This window comes from Suillus plorans, assembly GCF_016647745.1.
Source record: "Suillus plorans strain S12 chromosome Unknown HD556scaffold_17, whole genome shotgun sequence".
Classification (NCBI taxonomy): Eukaryota; Fungi; Basidiomycota; class Agaricomycetes; order Boletales; family Suillaceae; genus Suillus; species Suillus plorans.
Genome location: NW_024537401.1, coordinates 714,197 through 731,333, shown reverse-complemented (window position 1 = coordinate 731,333; position 17,137 = coordinate 714,197). Strand labels below are relative to the sequence as shown.

General features: G+C 48.8%; 6 protein-coding genes across 6 annotated transcripts; 3 read left to right on the top strand and 3 right to left on the bottom strand.

Annotated features, from left to right (window-relative positions):
• Positions 1–114: 114 nt before the first annotated feature.
• Positions 115–689, bottom strand: HD556DRAFT_1441296 (uncharacterized protein; the record flags this gene model as incomplete). The annotated part of the gene is made up of 2 exons (XM_041306270.1): positions 115–363; positions 435–689. 2 exons carry the CDS (start codon positions 687–689, stop codon positions 115–117), a joined length of 504 nt encoding a protein of 167 aa, XP_041162412.1.
• A 396-nt stretch (positions 690–1,085) lies between these two features.
• HD556DRAFT_1441295 (uncharacterized protein) lies at positions 1,086–4,013 on the bottom strand (the record flags this gene model as incomplete). The annotated part of the gene is made up of 7 exons (XM_041306269.1): positions 1,086–1,354; positions 1,412–2,275; positions 2,331–2,442; positions 2,491–2,522; positions 2,569–2,963; positions 3,022–3,559; positions 3,608–4,013. The coding sequence occupies 7 exons, from the start codon at positions 4,011–4,013 to the stop codon at positions 1,086–1,088; spliced, it is 2,616 nt and encodes an 871-aa protein (XP_041162411.1).
• A 955-nt stretch (positions 4,014–4,968) lies between these two features.
• Positions 4,969–7,246, top strand: HD556DRAFT_1441294 (uncharacterized protein; the record flags this gene model as incomplete). The annotated part of the gene is made up of 6 exons (XM_041306268.1): positions 4,969–5,163; positions 5,219–5,257; positions 5,292–5,607; positions 5,660–5,809; positions 5,867–6,037; positions 6,090–7,246. 6 exons carry the CDS (start codon positions 4,969–4,971, stop codon positions 7,244–7,246), a joined length of 2,028 nt encoding a protein of 675 aa, XP_041162410.1.
• A 283-nt stretch (positions 7,247–7,529) lies between these two features.
• HD556DRAFT_1441293 (uncharacterized protein) lies at positions 7,530–8,537 on the bottom strand (the record flags this gene model as incomplete). Its single annotated transcript, XM_041306267.1, has 5 exons — positions 7,530–7,795; positions 7,853–7,951; positions 8,000–8,287; positions 8,337–8,432; positions 8,480–8,537. The coding sequence occupies 5 exons, from the start codon at positions 8,535–8,537 to the stop codon at positions 7,530–7,532; spliced, it is 807 nt and encodes a 268-aa protein (XP_041162409.1).
• A 395-nt stretch (positions 8,538–8,932) lies between these two features.
• On the top strand, positions 8,933–11,327 carry HD556DRAFT_1466784 (uncharacterized protein; the record flags this gene model as incomplete). Its single annotated transcript, XM_041308372.1, has 8 exons — positions 8,933–9,070; positions 9,120–9,297; positions 9,348–9,733; positions 9,782–9,829; positions 9,881–9,904; positions 9,953–10,072; positions 10,122–10,413; positions 10,468–11,327. 8 exons carry the CDS (start codon positions 8,933–8,935, stop codon positions 11,325–11,327), a joined length of 2,046 nt encoding a protein of 681 aa, XP_041162408.1.
• Positions 11,328–13,384: 2,057 nt separating this feature from the next.
• Positions 13,385–16,228, top strand: HD556DRAFT_1196114 (uncharacterized protein; the record flags this gene model as incomplete). The annotated part of the gene is made up of 5 exons (XM_041296279.1): positions 13,385–13,498; positions 13,556–13,846; positions 13,899–14,414; positions 14,641–15,852; positions 15,923–16,228. Coding segments are annotated over 5 exons (2,439 nt in total), but the record flags the coding sequence as incomplete, so codon positions are not given.
• Between the last annotated feature and the right edge of the window lie 909 nt (positions 16,229–17,137).

Here is a 17,137-nt window from a genome sequence, read left to right as displayed (position 1 = left end):
CATTTGGAGCATGAACGTAATTCGGCGATACTACCGATGTCTATTTCGTAAGTATGCACACATTGCCGGTAATGACGGTCAGATCGGCGATAGAACAGCACAATTGATGTGAAGTCAATCCTTGCCAGACAATTGCCTACCAGAATTTAAGAGCTCTTCCTCCAGCTCGGCAATCGGTCCCTCAAGTTGAGACATGGTGGACTGCGGCTGCAGCGGCAATCCGGCCTTCTGCTCCAGCAAGGAAGCCATTGATTCGCCGAGATGTTGGAGGTGGGCTCTTGCGGCCACAATTTGATTGAAGAGGGCTTCACCGTCCACTTGACCGGTTACCGCAGGACCCGGTTCAAGGATAGCTCCCAGCGGCTAAGGATTGACATGAGAGTAAGTCCATCATCATGAAGCAGAAAGAAAGTGAGAGAGATAAAATGACCGACCAGTTGTTCAAAGTGGTCATGGGTCATCTCCATGACCTCTTGCAGGTTCAAGACCAGCAGCTCAAAACTCAAGTGGTCAAAGTGATCCTTCCACCAATCATAGGGATAGTTAGGAACAACTCGGTGGTGGGACGTCAATCCAGGGCGATGCGGAGAGCAGTGAAGAAAGAATTCATCATGCAATTCCTCGGCTGTGATGGTTCCAGTTTGGAATCGGGTAAATCTGCCGATGATGCTGCGGAGAAGGTCGGGCATGGTTGGGTGGATGTTGAGGACCACTGATATGTTAATATATGAGAATACAAAACACTGATTTAGGCATCAGCTACAAGATCACAATGGCCGACCGACTGACCGACCGATGATGTACTTACATCTGCCTCCCACTGAAGATGCCGAATGAAGGTGGCTTTGTAAGCCGGTGTTCAAGGGATGTGGTTTCGGTCGCAAGCCAGCCAGATCGCGGCGAATTGAGACGTAGCAAACTCTAGAACATTGGCAGCATCCCACAGAGTAAAGTCACTCAGTTCATATGTATGCAATGTTAGGGAGTTGGACATGATGGTGGTAGTTAACATCAACATGGAAAAAACTTTTATGGGGATCGGCATTGTACTGATGACTAATCTAGCAGCTGCATGTGGACCCCGGTCACTCCGCAACCTCAGCCACCCCTTTTGTTCTCTCAAAGCTGTCTTCTGCATGCTGGGATAGTCGGAGATACATTTGAGCCTGGCGGGCTGCATAGCAGCGGTGCCCAATGATGTCCTTTGCATCGGCCTCCTGCATTCGGCGGACCCATTGTTGAGATTTATGCATAAAGAATGCAACCGTCCATGTCATTTCTCGACCGACCAGCAGTAGCTCCTCTTCCCAACGATTTTGCAGTGCCAATGTCCTGAGCCAATGGACACGGTAAACTATTTGGCAAGTAAATTACGACTATATAGGAAGAGGTAGGTCGGCGAAGTACATACATTCATTCATCCAGTCATTGCTGGTAGAATCCCCCTCAACGTCAATGGACCAAAACCAGGCTAATGTGCTATTTCTTTGACCACGGGCATTTGTGTCTGCCACCACGGTAGTGGCCTTGAGGTCGGCCTTCTCCAATAGCCGATACTTCATCAATAAGTCATCGGCACCGAGATTAATGAGCTGCTTCCGGCATTTTGCGTAGATCTGTGTGTTGAGGTTAAGAACTCTGTCAACTGAGTGCACACGAGCCCATGCTCTGGTCGACCGTGCTTGTGACTTTGCCGACTGAACCGTGGTGCGAAAGAGAACGGCCTTGTCGGCCAAGTTGACCCTCACAGCATGCAATGCATCGTTTGCTTGGCCCTCTCTTAAGGATATTTCTTGTAGCACAAGGTCGGAGACGCCCCACTCGGCGCACCTTTTGATGCCGATGTTTGACGGTAATGGAATCACCACGGTCTCAGGATTGAACTCCACCGATATATCACATTGGTCTTCATCATCTGACTGATCGGGAGCCTCCGATGATGATCCGACGGAATCCAATTCTGTTGTGTCCAACATAACTGTCATACCGTCCAAATGGTCGCAGCTGTTGAATTCATTGCCAAGAAATGTCGGTGCGACCCTCACAAATTCATCTAGTTGACCTTGCAATCTGTCACGATGCCGGGCAATAGCCAGCTTCTGATTGTTGGTCGGCCGTTTCCCCAACTTGTTGACATCGATCAGGAGGGCTACTTGCACTTCCTCCAGTGTCATTCCACAGGCCAGCCAAGTTGCAGCACCCTGGTGAATCTCACCGGCGGGCCATTGTGCCTGACGGTTCAGTAGGTGCAACTCTTGCTGTTTTCTTGTTGGTGCTGTGCCACAAGGACATCAGCATATTCAATATACAAGAGTCCCATTGCAACGGACCTTTGGCCAACTGAACTTCGTATATATCCATGGAGCTGGGATTATGAAGTCGGTCATCTTCAGCAGCAGTGGCCTCTGCTTCCCATTTGACAAGGGTGTCATCCTTGGCGGTCTCGCTCAACCGGTCAAATGCATGTCAGCTGTCTTGGACTCCCTGCACGGCCTCCTTAAATTTTCGGCAAAGGAATTTGCCTAAATGCATTTGAATTTGCTAGCTGGATAACATGATATTGCTCACTGATGCGTATCATCTTCATAAAATTGCAATCATTCATCTGAAAGTCCAAACACTCCTTTCGGTGAGGGGTGGACATCCCTCTTGCCGACGGTGATATGATGTTCAAGGGCGCCCACAGGGTCTCCATGATTTCGCCGTCGATTCTGGTGGCACCTGTTATGAAATTGGATGCATACTGCACATAGCATTTGTCTTGATGGCCGTGGACATGCCAGAGCCCGATGCCAGGAATAATCTCCATGCCCCATGGAAGGTCAAGATAGGGCGAGTCCTCAATCCGCTTGCTCAGATGCTTGTTGTATTGACAATTAATGTCATAGAAAGTCAATGCCCGATCAATACCATCGGTGTTGTACCCCAGAGCTTGACACAGCGCGTAATCCATATTCATTTGCCTTTGACCGGCCAACTCATCAGTTCAACCTGGCCAATTTAGCAGTTGGAACGGCGAACCTTTCCCCCTTCTGAAAGTCCACCATTGAATGAGGGACAAAACACCCGTGTCTCGCGCAAGCACACCCTCCTATCCCTGTGGCTTCCAGCCGGTGGTGGGAAGCATTTGCTTGGTTGACCGCTTGGTGGTTATTACAGTCTGACCTTTGTACAATGTCCTGCACCTGGGATAGATGCATTTTGTATCGGGCGTCGCTGACCATGAAGCCCAAGCCATCAGTCAATGCCACTTCATCGGTCGGATTGGTGGGATGTAAATGCTTGGCCTTGAAATTGCCATCCATGACCAAAGATCTGGAATATAGCCATGCAGGGTCGGATCCATTTCTGTCTGACATACTGAGGTTTACACCGGGCTGAGGACATGCAGGACAGAAGAGTGCAAGCTCCCCTGCCTTCGGCTTTCGCTTCTCATGGCCAAACCCATGCCACTTGAGCTGCTTCACTTGTCTCCACTGCCTGCCGACCCTCATCAATTCTCTGTACCGGTCCTTTCGGCTATTGTGAGCAATGCAATGCAGGAAATCCACATCACTCACTGGAACCAGATGAGGGAACACGCTTGATGTGATTCTTATTAATTTACTGTAGTAGTTCATTGCTGATGTCCCGCATTCCAGGTTGTCCAGCAGGAAGTCGTCCAACACCGCAAATGTAAATGCTGTCTTCGGCGAAGTAAAAGATGCAGGGAAGAGGCCGGTTTCAAATAGTTGCATGTCCGGGCTCAGTGCACCGGCGCACTGACAGAATCTGATCATCATGGAGTGGAGCCCGGACGTATCCACCACCATAGTCATCCGAGGATCATTAACCAATGGTATCCATGGGCCGTCTGTGAATTGGTCTCCTTCATCATCTGTGTCGCACCACTCATCGGTCAGTCCGGGGCAAGGCTCGCCTGCATGGCCAAGGTGGACTTCAAACCCAATCTTGGTCAAGGAAGTGTCTTCGAAGAATCCCCCAGTCCATTGACTGATCCGATGGAAAGGCATGCAGCTGTGAAACGTCCGACAGCAATGGGTACAGAAGAGCGGTTCACCCATGCAGCCATGACATCTGTAGACTCCATCCTTTGGACAGACAGAGCACATCCTGTTGGAAGGTGGACCCTCTCGCCGAAGGAGCAAGTCTAAGTAGTCCTCGGTCTTGTACTGCCACTCGCGCAGATAGTCATTTTGACTCTTGATATTTGGTGTCAGCACATGAGACAAGGCAAGTGAATGGTGAGCTTGCCATGGACTTGCGAAGACGAAAAGGCTTCAAGTTACATTCACCTAGGTCGTAGTGTTCATGGTCGCCCTCCTCATGAAGTCCTCTGGTAGATCGGTCCTTTGTAGGCGATTTTCTGGGGGATGAATGAACCGATGTTGTTTTGTTGTAACGTCGAGCTTTGACAAATCATCCCATATCTCCTCTAGATGTTCGTTTGTTCTCCCATTGAACCAAAGAGGATGTCTTTGGAGGACTCCAGGCCTTTGGCTTTGACTTGACCATGGACGGAAGTAGTGCTGCATTTGTCAGGATGTGTTGTTTGGAATGAGATGCTTAGACTTTGGGACGGTTTAGTGCTTACATTCAACTGCCAAATGCAATGCCTAGTATGTAATAGTCACTTTGATCTCTCGGTAATCATTGGCATGGATATTCACGGCGCAATTCCAATGACTGATAGTGATTTGTGTATATGATATGTCAAGAGCACTTCAGATCCTCCAATTTCATGCCACCCACCCACCTATGCATCTACACCACTCAATAAGTCTTATAGTGATAGGGCTCACACTATTTGGCACAATCTAGCCCTTACGTTCACTTATGACATGGGTGTGTCACTTATGTGAATCATAACTCACATGAGCTTCCTTCCATTTTTCGTTCCATCAACCACATCAACGCTCTCCTACACGTACATTTCCAGGTTCTTTACTCCAAGCTACCTACTGTGATATGCCTCGGACAAAGATAATCACCGGTGATCAGCCTCGGTTGAACGACCAAGAGACAACCACACTGCAGTCCCATGTTGAGGACTGGGAGAAGGCAAGTGGAACTGAGCAACGACAGATTTTCAAAGTGGCCGCCAGAGAGGCAAAACTTTTCGCTCCAAAGATGGACAAAGAGCTCTTGAAGCAACGAAAAGAGGTAAGCTTTTCGGCTTTGATCTCGGGTCATGCTGCATTACAGTCATCATGCACAGAGATACAGGCAGTGGTTCTACAATCACAAGAAACCCAAGGTTAATGCCAAAGTGCCGAATGAAGCTGCAAAAGAAATGGACAGCCCGCCGAGTCATCGAAGAGGAGCGGAAGGCCGACATTCTTCAGCAAATACATGAAGAAATTGAGGAGGAGACTGGGCAGAAGCCTGAGCAGAAAGAAGTCCTCAGAAGATATCAACCTACCATGACGGCAATCATGAAAGGGCTCAACGATGATGAGTTGGAGGAAGCCCGGGCAAAGGCCGACCAGTGGACAAATCAAGTGCCTGACCCTGTAGTCCAGGCCAAGACAGCTAAGAAGAAGGGTGCAAAAAATGATCAAGCACTTCGCCAAAGAGATGTTTACTCAGGCCAGTATGAGACTCTTTGTATTGGGATCCTGGAAAGACGAGAAGGGCGCCCTGCTTACATCTGGGCAAGTTGATATGCTCGGTCGGTTGGTCATTGTGCTTACATGGTTTGGCAGGTTTGACTTCAATGAACACCTCGGAAGAGGATCCAGCTTCATGAAATGCAAGGACTGGCAGGTCATCTTACCGGCATGGGAAGATTTTATTGGTGATGAATTCGGTAAGTCTCAAGACCATCTGAGAGGTGCTTCATATAATTCATGTTGCCTCCACCAAGACCAGGATCAAGACCAGGACGGCACACTGTTGGGAGGCACTCGCCGAGTCCCCAAGCCTCATTACGAGTTCGACCTGGACCGTATGGATTTGCCGATATTGCCTGATATTAAGGGTGTCTCGCTTGAAGTCAAGAAGGCAATGATTCGGTCATTCCTCACCATTCATTACAGTAAGCCGTATGATAGAAGACCTGTGCCATTATCTGACACCCGCCGCCATAGGAATATGTTGCGGAAAACGGAAGGTCCCAGTGCCATGGAGTGACATAATGAAGGGGCAGTCACGGTTCATCTCCAGCACATACCTGCCAAATGATATCAAGATCACAGACCCATCCAAAATGCAACGGAATGAAGCCAATGCCTTGTTGGAATGTTGGTTGGACCGACAAGACCACCAGGTTGGACTAATGTTAAAGTTCAAAGCATGGATTGACGACAAGGGCAAGATGCATTCACCGGTCGGCGAAGGGTCTGATGGGTCTGATGCTGATGCTGATGATGAGGGCTTATGGCCCAGGCCAACTGCAAAGTCATCGGCCGCCACTGCACTCTCATCGGTCAGACTTCCAAAAAGGCCGCCGAGGTTCATCAAACGGGCTCATATCGGTTCTGCCGATGAAGACTCTAACAACACCGATGCCTCCAACCGTGTGGAGAAAGATGCAATTACCGCACACAGTGACCAGGTGGGGCGCGAGTCAGAGTCAGATGACCGACCGCGACCGAAGAGCTTGCGTAAGAGAGCTACAATTGAGCCTGCCATCATCTCACTGCCAACAGACTTCGCACAAATGGGCCGACCGGTGGTAGAGTTGGTCAGGAAAGTTACTCATAACAGACAAGCCACTACTGCAGGCAGGACCGGCATGCCCATCGAACAGGTGACCGAGGGATCAGCTGATGAAAGTGGTGGCAACACTGCACCCAAAGCCGACTATGACGCAAGTGGTGCTCATCATTGTGGCCAGCACATTCGTAGCTTCGGCCCACATTCAACTCGTCGGGGCATGGAACATCTTCTGGCAACACCAGTGGCAAATGACCGGTTGACCAAGAAGACCAAGGCAACTAGGAATATATCGCCCGCGGTAAATGACGGGTTGCCGAAGAAATCATTTGCCACCAGAGACAGGTCACCGGCGGTGAATGACTGGTTGCCCTCGCCTGCGGTAAATGACCGGTTGCCGAAGAAATCACTTGCCGCCAGAGACAGGTCACCGGCGGTGAATGACCGGTCGCCCAAAAAGACCAAGGCTACCAGATCGGCGGCTCGCTCGCTCTCTGATGCACCAGCCAGGAGTACAAGGAGTAAGATTGACAACGGGCTTGGCGCCCGAATTCGACAAAAGCCCAAGAGATATGCCGACTATGTGTAGTTGTCGGCGGTCTCACATGTCATGTGGCTTGTTCCATTCTCCTCGGTCTTCAATGAGTTTGGTATTTAGATGGTATTTAAACACATGATATATACATTGTTATCTCCACTCAATCTTCTACACTACTGAATTGGAGACTGTCCCCGGCCCATTTTCCTCATTGCTAGTAGCAATATATGCAGGGGATCATCGATCTTGCAGTGCATGTTCATCAGATGTTCAATTTTCGCGACATCAGCGCTGGCTGTCACAAATTGGTTACGGGCATCCTGGTAATCAGAAATCAAACCCTGGTTGGCGTCCAAGAGATCTCTGCAACGTTGCCCTCGGTCATCTCCTGTAACACGGCGATCCTTGACATGAGTTCGATGATGAGAAGACACATAGACCTACTCATTGCAGCATCAATATTTTCCAGCCTCAAATTGGCTCGGCGCAGCAATTCTTCGCCTGCCTCGACTGTCTGACTCGGCGAGCCATCACTCGGTGCTGGAGATGTGGTCGGCAATATATTTTCAAAACACATGTCATATGATGCCTGAGTGTCCGCTGTTGGATTTGATTGTCAGTGTCTGTGACTTACATTCAGAAACCATTTGAACCCACCTGCGTTGACCAAGTCAATCACCGGTGCAGCAATCAAACCACTTTCAACGTGATCATCTCCTGCCGTTGGTGAAACGCCCCAGCACATGTCAAAATCGCCTAAGTAATATTTAGTCACAGCCGTCAGTGCTAATAACCAATGCTCACCTATATATCCCACTGCTTCTGCAGATGCACAGTCATTCCAACACATATCGTATTGACCGGCTCCGCCGGGTATTGTGATATCCATGGTCTTATTCTTTCCGGTGTCCATAACATCGATGGTCTCATTTTCTCCGGTGTCCGGCTGGAGGATCGGCGCCAAATCGATCGTCGGTAGACCTTCCTCGCCATTCCAACATAGATCATATTCACCTGCTTTCAGTGGTACGGCCGCTTCCGCCGGATCAGTCAGTGCCGGAGTTACCTCAGTGTCCCAACACATGTCAAACGCTAATCACTTCGTTAGATGTCTAAAATATTCTAAAGGGACTTGAGTTACCTTGGCTTCGCATGTGCGGTTCAGCCGATGGAGTTTTATTCGGTCTTTCCACCGTCGGCATTGGATCATCCTCGAAATTCCAGGACATGTCAAATACTAACGTTGTCAACAACCACTAAAGATCAATTTAACATGAAACTTACTTTCAGTACCAGCATGTTGGGTGGGAAGTGCTTCGGTTTGTGTCTGCCAGGATGGCATGGTTGAAAGTAAATAGTTTGTTAGTTCATATGGCCTGGATATATTCGGTTGCTCAGGGCTAATGCGAGTTTGATGGTGTTTCGGGCCGTTTTGAGGGGAGGGAGTTGTGCACAACTTCGGTGGCACCCACTGGTCCCAAGTGACGAAAAAATTGCAGTCGGTTTTGATGCGGTCGTCCTGTAGCCTTCGAGCGTTGTCAACCAAATTCTCGTGGGGACCCATAGAGGTCTTTGGGAACTTACACTCTGCAGTTGGTAAACAATGAAGAAGTCCAAACGTTGCTGCCGCACTTCGGCCATTTCCGGCGGTCTTACAATGTGGCGCCCTTTGTCGCATTTTCTCATTCCTCACTCACATTCAACATCGTCGCCATCACCTCGCGCCAATTCTGAACCATGCCGTCACAACACGAATCCGATCTTGCTTTGGCGCTTGCTGACAAATCTCTGCGCGATTCGCTTAGCCGAATCACACACTGGGCAGCTGATGGCCGGGAAGTGATGGATCAGGCGCATGAGATAGCGCGGCAGCTGGTGTGTCTTTTTTCACTCTCATTATTATGTACCTACTCACCATGCACAGTCTCAAGCGCTGCAGCAGCATGGCAGGACGTGCTCGGTCATCTCACCGTTCCTGCTTTCTGCAGCCGCTGAAATCCGGGCGACCATGAATCAAGGTCTTGTCCCCCAATGGGATTGTGTGTGCCATAATGATTATCGTATGGAGTCACATCCGTTCTTCCCAAAGACTGCTGGATATCGTGAGTCGGCATTCTTTTCATTTCAAATGGGTGCGCTAATACCATCACAGAACACACAGCTGCTGCACCGGCGCCTGCACCTACACCGGCGCCTGCGCCTGCACCGGTGCATGCACCTGCACATGTGCCTGATCCGGCACCTGATCCGGAACCTGCAGTTGCACCGGCACCGGCACCAGAACCAGCCCCCACAAGGCTGTCTGTTCCGCCGATCGCCTCACTCCCTCGCATCGGTCATTCTCAACAGCCCGTTGTTCCTAGCACCATTACTGACAAGGGCAAACGGTCTGACCGGGGGGCTCGTAGAACCAGAGAAGACAGCCCTGACGCCAAGTCAGGCAGGAAGAAGCAAAAGGTGTTGAAACATCTGTCAAAGGCTATCATCTCCAACACCGAGGATGAGGACAGGCGGCCAACAGGCACCATCATAGTCAAGGTATGTTTTTCTTTGACCATTTTCAACTAACCACTTACATGAGATTAGCGGGCCAAGGTTGCTGAATCTTCCGGTGTAGCGCCGGTCAAATCACAGGTAAGCATGGCAGTAATGCCAGTGCCTATATCATCGCTGAGGACTTTGCAGGGTACGACGAAACACGTAAAGCAGGTGAGATTTACCTCATCCTGTCAATCTGCCGAACTCAAGACTCTTCAGCCGGCCGCCGAACCAAAGATCGGCCGAGCCCAGCAAAAGGGCAAAGGAAAGGAAAAGGCTGTTGACATCGCCGGGCCTATCAGAGGGCGCCGGCCACTGAGGGCCAATGATGAGGAGGAGGTCAGTGAGGCAAGTTGATTTCGGTGACAGAGTACTAACTTGTTCACAGTACACTCCACCGTGCGACAGATGCATCGGGGAATCTTGCCTTGTTGTGGTCGGCAGGAAGGGGCAGGCCATCAAGTCCTGCGCCAAGTGCCATTTTATGAAGGTACGGTGTGAGCGACCAATGTCGGTCGATACCCGCGGCCCTGCAACAATGCGGGCTCCAAAGTCACATCCTCGGCCAAAGGCTGCACCGGCCTCCAAGTCCAAGGCCCAATCCAGGACCACCAGAGCAACCTCGCGCGCACGTCCACCGACTCCCATGGTGGAATCTGAGGATTCTGTTGAGGATCCTGGTAGGTAATTTTTTTTTTTTTTTTGCCATGACACGCTCTAACTCACCTTCGCAGAGGTGTCTGTCGCCGGCCACGATGATGCCGATATGGATCTTGTTACCGACGCCGAGCAGCACACTGACATTCCTACTGAGATGTTGGCTGAGGCTGCTGATCAAATCATGGTTGACCAGCCTGGAGCCATTGCTTCTGTGGACGACTTCCCCCACGACCATTGGCTGGAGAACACTGACGATTTGCCCGTCCCTCATGTCCCACCAACTCATGTCGCCGATGCTGTTTCCCTTCCTTCGGCGCCGCCAGCACCTACCATCCTCGAACATGTGCTCGCCCTAACAGCTCAAGTCAATGCCATGCAAACGGCCGACGACAATGCCCTTGCTAGGGTGAATGCGATAAAGCACGATTTTGATGCTCGCATCTCCTCGATGCGTGCTGAGCTTTCCGCCGTGCAGCTTGATGTCGGCACCACCGTGATGTTGGTGAATGGACTTGTCGGTCTTGTTGAGAAGCTTCGGCAGGAGCGGGTCCTTGCCAATCCATCGTTCCCACCACCGATGGTGAGCCATGGCAATGATTCCACTGCCACCGCATTCGGCATGAGGTACTTGAACGGCGTGTTTGGTCCTTCCATTGCTCCTATCCCCCTTTCTGTTGGCGTCGGTCAAACTGTCATATCCCGTATTCCGGACCTACATCCGACAATATTCCCACGCCTCATCCGGACCTTCGGACACCCTATTCATGTCTCCAGTCCTCTATCCATCCGGATCCCTGCACCCCTGCACATCCACATCCACATCCACATACATTTACCTCCATACCTCAATCCACGCGTCTCATCCGGACATCCGGTCCAGTCCGGTCCGATCCGATATACGATAAGCTTCCTAATTCAATTCCTGTGCATATAACGTTAACACAGCCTATTCCTCTATTCGGTATTCCTTGTCCTCGGTATCTCGGTTATACTTACTACTGATATGCTTACTGATCTGTTAACCTATGCTTCATTTCCGACTCGCGCTTGATAACTTTGCTTATGCTTCATACATAGCCTCGGACGCTTGCTTACTGATCTTTCCGTTATTTCCTTAGTATATAAACTCTTGTATATGTCCTGTAGTTCCTCAGTCTAAATATCATATTAGTCCTCGCACTAGATCTCACTCTAAGTCCTCACATCAGTTCTAGTCTATCGACTTAGTCAATATCCATCTCGGGCCTAGGGAGAAATTCCCTAGGCCAGAGCTCCACTTATCCGCTCATCCGCTTATCCGTTTATCCGCTTATCCGCTTATCCGCTCATCCGATCCTCCGAAGTTTCCGGACGTTCGTCCGAAACTTTCCCGCGGTCCTCCGGACCTATTCTGCTTCGGACTTTGTCCTTGCAGCCTTTCCTCTGTTTGCTTCTACTTAGGACTTGTCCTAAGTAGCCATTACACGTATCCATATCAGGACGAAACCTCATTGTAATTTCCGGAAGTTCCTCCGGAACTTTCCCGCACTCGTCCGGAAGTTACTTGCACTCGTCCAGAAAGTCCTTCCGAACTTTCCCGCGCTTCGGACATCCTTCGGACGTCCTTGGACTTTCTTCGGACATCATTCTGAAATTAAGGGCACATACTCGGGTAAGGGTGGGATTGCTAATTGGGCTCACTAAGCTTAGGCGTTAACTTGACCTTCTTGACTTCACGCTGATGTAGCGCCTCTGATTGTTGAACTTTGCTCATGTTTGATGATTTCCGGACTATGTTCAAACTTCAAGGTAAACGCAATTACAGTTCTAAGTTCTGCTCTGACCTTCTGCCACACTATTAGCATATTTGCGCTTGCCTGTTGGCAATGATGCTGGCGCTTGTACTGTGCTGGCTGGCTCTTTTCTAACTCGTGTGTATTTCATAGGGCGATCTGGGAACATCTGAGTATTTATTCTTGTCACCACTATGAATTGGTACTGACCAGGTCTTGTTAGTGCCGCAGTTTTGGCTGCACGAGCTGCTGTTAGAATTTTTCATTAGCGTTAATCTTAAAAGGTATATATAATATGCCCTCACGTCGTCCTGTGCTGGGCTTATCTAACTCCATATCGTCCGCTGTATCCGCAACAGAGACATTTTCAAGTTGGGCTCGCATTCTGGCCTTGCGGGTTTCCCTCAACTGTGCAGCAACCGCTTTTGACTGCTTTCGTGCAGCCATCTTGGTCCAAGTGAACGTTGATGGAGGTGGAGGTGAGGGTCACAACTTGAACGAGAAGAAAGGCAAAAATGTGAGAGGCTAGTTGGCAAGTTCAAGAGCCGACCAGGGTCTGTTGAACCTTGTGGGTCTGTTGAACCTTGTTGGCCGTAACATTTCCTTAGCCTTTTCCTTTTCAGTTAGCCTTTTCCAGTGTACGCTATTTCTTAGTGCAACCACCATGGTGTTTCAATGTGCAGGCTGCCGTGAATATTTCCCTCGAAGGGGATCCTACCTTCAACACCTCCATAAGTCCTCCAATCCACGCTGTCAACATGAGCGCGATAGCCTCAATAATTTGGTACACCGACCTGTACGCAGAAATGCACCCCATGACCACAGCACCATGATGTCCACACGGACCACACCTGACGATGTCATATCAGATCCTCAGCCATTCGGTGGGGATTATTTTGGTGATGACTATGGAGAAGAAGATTTTCCCTTCGTAAATGATGAAGAACCGGTCCACGTTGATGTTCACCATAATGCAAGTGTGGTGGAGGAAGATGAGAACGTGCCAGAGAGTGACAATGAGGATATTGAAGGTGTCGATGTAGGAATGGGTTGGGAGCCACCACGAGACGCAGCGGGACACAACATGGAGTCACTGCCTTCAGATTCTCCTCCGGTCACTATTGAATATTTTGGAGGTGAAGCTGGTGCTCCGTTGGACAATATGCCTCAATTGAAGAGATCCGAGTACATGAATTACTCAGCCGCTGTGGAGGGAAGCGCAGAAAATTCCTGGGCTCCATTTAATTCTCAGATGGACTGGGAAGTCGCACACTGGGCAAAAGTACAAGGTCTTGGATCGAATGCATTCACCGATCTCCTAGCAATCGAAGGTGTATGTATAATTTATTTAGCATTTTGACATGGAAGCTCACATCCGACATTATATCAGGTTCACGAAGCACTCCGTCTGTCTTACAAGAACTCAATCGAGCTCAACAAGATCATCGATACCAAAATTCCATCATGTCGACCTGCTTTCACTCATCATGAAGCCTGCATAGCTGGTGAAACATATGACCTATTCTCACGAGATATACTGGAATGTGTTCGAGCTCTGTATGGTGACCCCGAGCATGCACAATACCTGTCTTTCACACCAGAAAGACATTACGCGGATGCAGGCAAGACTCAACGTCTATATCATGACATGTGTACAGGTGAATGGTGGTGGGCAACCCAAGTACGTGTTCTATGTCTATCATATTCAGTCACTGGCTCATGTTTAACTGTAGGAAGTCTTGGAACAATCAAAGCCGGGGGCCACGATAATTCCCATCATCATCTCATCTGACAAGACACAGATCACTCTGTTCCGAAACAAAACTGCTTATCCCGTTTATCTTACCATTGGCAATTTACCAAAGTGCATCCGACGCAAACCCTCCCGCCGAGGTCAAATTCTCCTGGCATATCTGCCAACAACATGTCTCACACAGATTGCCAACAAAGCTTCACGATGTCGTACCTTGGCCAATCTTTTCCATGCGTGCATGTCACGCATTGTGGAGCCATTGAAGTTAGCCGGTGTGGATGGCATTGTAATGATGAGTGGCGACAGCATCATGCGACGCTGTCATCCAATATTTGCGGCCTTTATTGGGGATTACCCTGAGCAGTGTCTCGTCACTGGGACCATGAACGGAGACTGTCCCATCTGCACTTGTCCTCGCAATGAGCTTGGCGAACACCCCTCTCAACATGAACTACGTGATCTTGATGCAATTTTGGATGCACTCGAACTTCTCGGTGTAGGGATTCATTTCTGGCTGGGCTTGTAGAGACTGTTTTTACCTTACCTTATGTTGGCACTTTTGTAGCTTACATAAGGAAGTTATCTTTTCACCAGTTATCAGTATGAGTCTGAGTCTTCAGTAGTTTTTCATGATATTTCCTCTCCTCTGAGCCTTGAGCCTGGTCCAGAAACCCTTTAGGGTCGAATAGCAGCTAGGTTCTGCAAGACCCAACATTGTTCAGACTCACTCTCTGAATTGTTGTACCTTCATCGGATCCCCACAATATACCCAAGCCTGTAACGGTGTTCGAATCAAACCACTTCAGCATCCGTTCTGGGAAGACCTTCTGTACCTCAATATCTTCCAATCCATAACGCCCGACATTTTGCATCAACTTTACCAAGGGATAATGAAGCACATGATCAGCTGGGTTACTGAGATTGTTGGGGCTGCAGAGATAGACGCACGAGTTCGCCGCCTTCCGCCCAATCATTCTATGCACACTTTCCAGAAAGGGATCACAACATTGAGCCGAGTCAGCGGTACAGAGCACAAGCAGATGTCACGCTTCTTACTTAGCCTCATCATTGATGTGCGGCTGCCAGGAAATGCATCTCCGGCAAGACTAGTGCGTGCAACTCGATCCCTTCTAGATTTCCTTTACCTTGCCCAGTTCCCTGTTCACTCTGATTCATCAATTGATGCGCTTGAAACAGTGCTGGATGAGTTCCACGCAAATAAAGGTGTCTTCGAAGACCTTGGCGTCCACAGCAACTTCAATATTCTGAAGCTCCATTTTCTTCAGCACTATGCTGAATTAATCAAATTGTTCGGCACGACGGACAACTTCAACACAGAGGCCACCGAGAGGCTTCATATCAACTTCGCAAAAGATGCTTACGCTGCCACCAATCACAAAGACGAATTTTGGCAGATGACTAAGTGGCTTGAACGCAAGGAGAAGGTCTTGCAGCACGCAAATTTTGTTGTATGGCGCCACAATTTGAGCACGACCGACACAGCAAATGTCATTGCAGTTTCTCCTACTGAATGCTGGCAACCTCCAGACCTCGCATGCCTCTTTCACATCAAAATGACTCGTCACCCATCACGCAAGTTGGTTCCATTCCGAGAAATCACTTCTTTATCTTCACATGGCGCCATTCATTTTATTCCAGCATTGGCAAGATTTATTGTTCAATATAATCACCTGGGACTGTCCTTCCAACAAATCGAGGATCGTGCAGTGAACATTCATTTTCCCTGCGACTCCGTACCTGTCTTCCACCGAATCAAATTCTGGAATGATGAGATACATGCGACCGAAACTCTCGACTCCATACACGCTCAGCCAGCAGTGAAGAACAGCAAAGGTCGTATTGTCAAAGCTGCTCGCTTTGATACGTGCCTTATACAGGTGCGCAATCCTGATGCACCTCCGCATCTATACAAGGTGACACTTTTTTGAGTCCGCTGGATCCTGCGCTGATATAAAATAATTGTTAGATTTACGTGTCGCGCAGGTTCGCGCAGTCTTCACTTTGCCACAAACAGTATTAAAACGGTATTTCGATCCTCAGAACCCTCCACCTCAGCATCTTGCCTACGTCGAATGGTTTTCGGCCTTCAGTGCTTTACCAGATCCACAGTCTGGGTTGTATAAGGTCAAGCGGGTGGTTCGCGATGGTGAACGCCAAGTGTCCATTGTGCCCGTATCTTTAATTTGTCGAAGTGCTCACTTATTGCCTAAGTGGGGAGGAGCCATTCCTGCAGAGTGGACGAGTCTGGATGTTCTCGATGCATGCCCCTCATTTCTTTTGAATGTTTTCAAAGACATGTACACTTACTTCAATGTAGGATAGGACACGCACATAATTCTCGTGAAAATGTAGTTTTACACGATAATAACTGAAAAAACTGATTAAAGTCGCGTAAAACTGAGTAAAGTCGAGTGAAACGATGTAATGTTGCGAATATATGAGTAATTCCCAGGGGAGGTTTTTCCTGATGGCGCCGCCACTGTAAGCGTAATTTATTCCATCAGATGAGCCGAATCATCATTACTCACATAATGCTTAGTTCGTTGAGTATCCATCTTTGATAACTTATTTTCCATGCTCATTTATCTTGCATATTTTTGTGTCCTATGCAGAATGTGAGTCGTTTGACCTTCATAATGCGAAGCGTTGAATCTCTCATTCATTTTGACTCCCTCTGTCGATCTGTAGGATGTAAGTCTATTTCAATCGTCAATCATTCTAGCCAGATAATCTCTTGCGTTCTTTCACGTGTTCGTAGAATGTATGTTGATCATATTCTGTCTGACATCATGTTACTCCACTGACAAACAATCTCATCTAGCTCGTACGTCCATGAATGGTATTCGCCAGTATATAGTGATGCTCATCTAGTTCCAACCCCTGACAGTTTGTAAGTTACCTGAGCACAGCAGTCATTGTCTATAATCTGGTGGTTGATTATTCACGACCGTTACGTCGACCAAATAGAATGTGCGTCTCTGTTATTAATCAAATGCCAATTTTCCACGTCATAATTCTGACATCCCTTTCCCGCAGGGGGCAAGTACTTTCCTCTGTGGAGTTGATTCCGATACCCATACTTTCAACCTATGACTAGGCAAAAATCCACCGAGATGATATTGTCCAAACCCTTCGGCCCTTGGTAGGTTGGCTTCCCTCTGCATTGATTCCCAGCACTATACGAGTGTGAAACAGGCT